The sequence below is a fragment of the Apium graveolens genome, chromosome 6 (assembly GCF_009905375.1).
Source record: "Apium graveolens cultivar Ventura chromosome 6, ASM990537v1, whole genome shotgun sequence".
Taxonomy (NCBI): domain Eukaryota; kingdom Viridiplantae; phylum Streptophyta; class Magnoliopsida; order Apiales; family Apiaceae; genus Apium; species Apium graveolens.
Window position 1 is genome coordinate 262,081,609 of NC_133652.1, and position 1,732 is coordinate 262,083,340.

The 1,732-nt window shown below is 39.4% G+C and overlaps 1 protein-coding gene across 1 annotated transcript; it reads right to left on the bottom strand.

The window, feature by feature from the left end:
- Nucleotides 1-336: 336 nt before the first annotated feature.
- Nucleotides 337-789, bottom strand: LOC141665961 (uncharacterized). Its single transcript, XM_074471949.1, has one exon. The coding sequence runs from the start codon at nt 787-789 to the stop codon at nt 337-339; it is 453 nt and encodes a 150-aa protein (XP_074328050.1).
- Nucleotides 790-1,732: the final 943 nt, after the last annotated feature.

Here is a 1,732-nt window from a genome sequence, read left to right on the forward strand (position 1 = left end):
GTAGTATAAATAACTTTTCCTTCATCATTAAGGTACTTCTCTATTAGGGAGCGCCCTAACTTTCTCTTAGAGTATAAATTCCAAGTAAACAAAACAATTGAAGCAACTTTTTTCTTTTATTGATAATGCGCTCTAGTGTGGAAATTACACCAGTCCCATGGCTACTATGCTTTATGGGGAAATTATTTGAAAAAATTATCCTTCATCTAGTTCCAAGGTTTGTAGTAATGTATACTACCACCCTATGCTTGGAGGAATTTATTTGCTACTAGTATATTACATAGAAATCAATCATAAAAATGAGGGGCCCAAAGCCACACCCTACTGATAATACTTTCACAAGTGCTCTGCATTCCAAGCCCGAGGAATAAGCTGGCCACCCAAATCGTCCAAGCGATAGGTCCCCTTCCAAAGTATAGCCTTGACCTTGTATGGTCCTTCCCAATTAGATCCAAGCAACCCATGCTGAGCTATTTTAGTATTCGGCATGACTTTTTGCAACACAAGATCTCCCACCTTATAGGGCACAAACTTCACCTTCTTATTATAATACCTTGCTATTCTTTGCTGATATGCAGCAAGCTTCAACTGAGAATTCATTCTAGCTTCGTCCATCAAATACAAGTAGAGCCTTTGATTAACTTCTTCATCTTCTTTGATGAATAAATCCCTTCGCAGAGATCCAGCTCCCACCTCTACGGGAACCTTAGCCTCATACCGGTAAGTTAGTAAAAAATGGGACTCTCCTATGGTTGATCTCGGAGTTGTGTTGTAAGACCAAATGACCATGGGCATTTACTCCGGCCAATATCCCTTCTTTTCTTCCAGCTTAGTCCTTATCCCGAAAATCCTATTACGGTCGGATCTAAAATGAGTTAGAATAAATAGGATTTGGTTTATTTATATTTAATTATGTTATATGTTATATATAGAATATTTCACTATGTTCTATATATAATGTCATTTTTACCCTTCCTTGGAAGGGTTACATACATGTGCTCGATTCGATCTATTTCTTTATCTCCCCATGAATCATATGTTTGTAACAAAATAGACAGAATTTTCTCAATTCCAATCGATTAGGCATGATCTTCTTTCATGGTTGGCCAGTAATATCCTTGTCTAAGGACTTTCGATGCAAACGAACCACCCCTCGGGTGATTTCCACAAATATCTTCGTGTACCTCTCTAAGAATAAATTTTCCTTCTTCCAGATCTACGCATCGTAACAGCGGTTGATTAAACCCTCTCTTATACAGCACTCCATCATACTCAACGCACTTCACAGCCTGGTAGCGAAGGCATTAGGCCTGTAGCTTGTCTTCTGGAAAAGTCACTGTCGGAATATAGTTATGAATGGGGGTCATCCAGGTCTCTTGTGGGATCCCCTGTGTCTGGAACACACTTACTTCTGGAATATTTGGAATTTCTTGAATTTCCAAAAAAAATTGTCCTAGCAGAACACTGTCCATCTGTGACCCCATCTTTGTCAATGCATCTGCATTGTTATTTTCTTCTCTCGGTACACCTTCCACCTTGGCACTTCCAAACTTTTCCGTAAAATGCTACACACATCTCATATATAACTCTGTCCGGGGTCCTCGGGCCTGAAAACCTCCGTTGACTTGGTTTACTAATAATTCTGAGTCACTCCGAGCCATCAGATTCACAACCCCCACTTCCAAAGCTATTTTCAAACCATTGATTAATGCTTCATACTCAGCATCATTAT

Bases quoted from the DNA above. Each gene is read 5' to 3' on its own strand.
- LOC141665961 (XM_074471949.1), bottom strand. From the start codon at position 789: ATGGTCATTTGGTCTTACAACACAACTCCGAGATCAACCATAGGAGAG.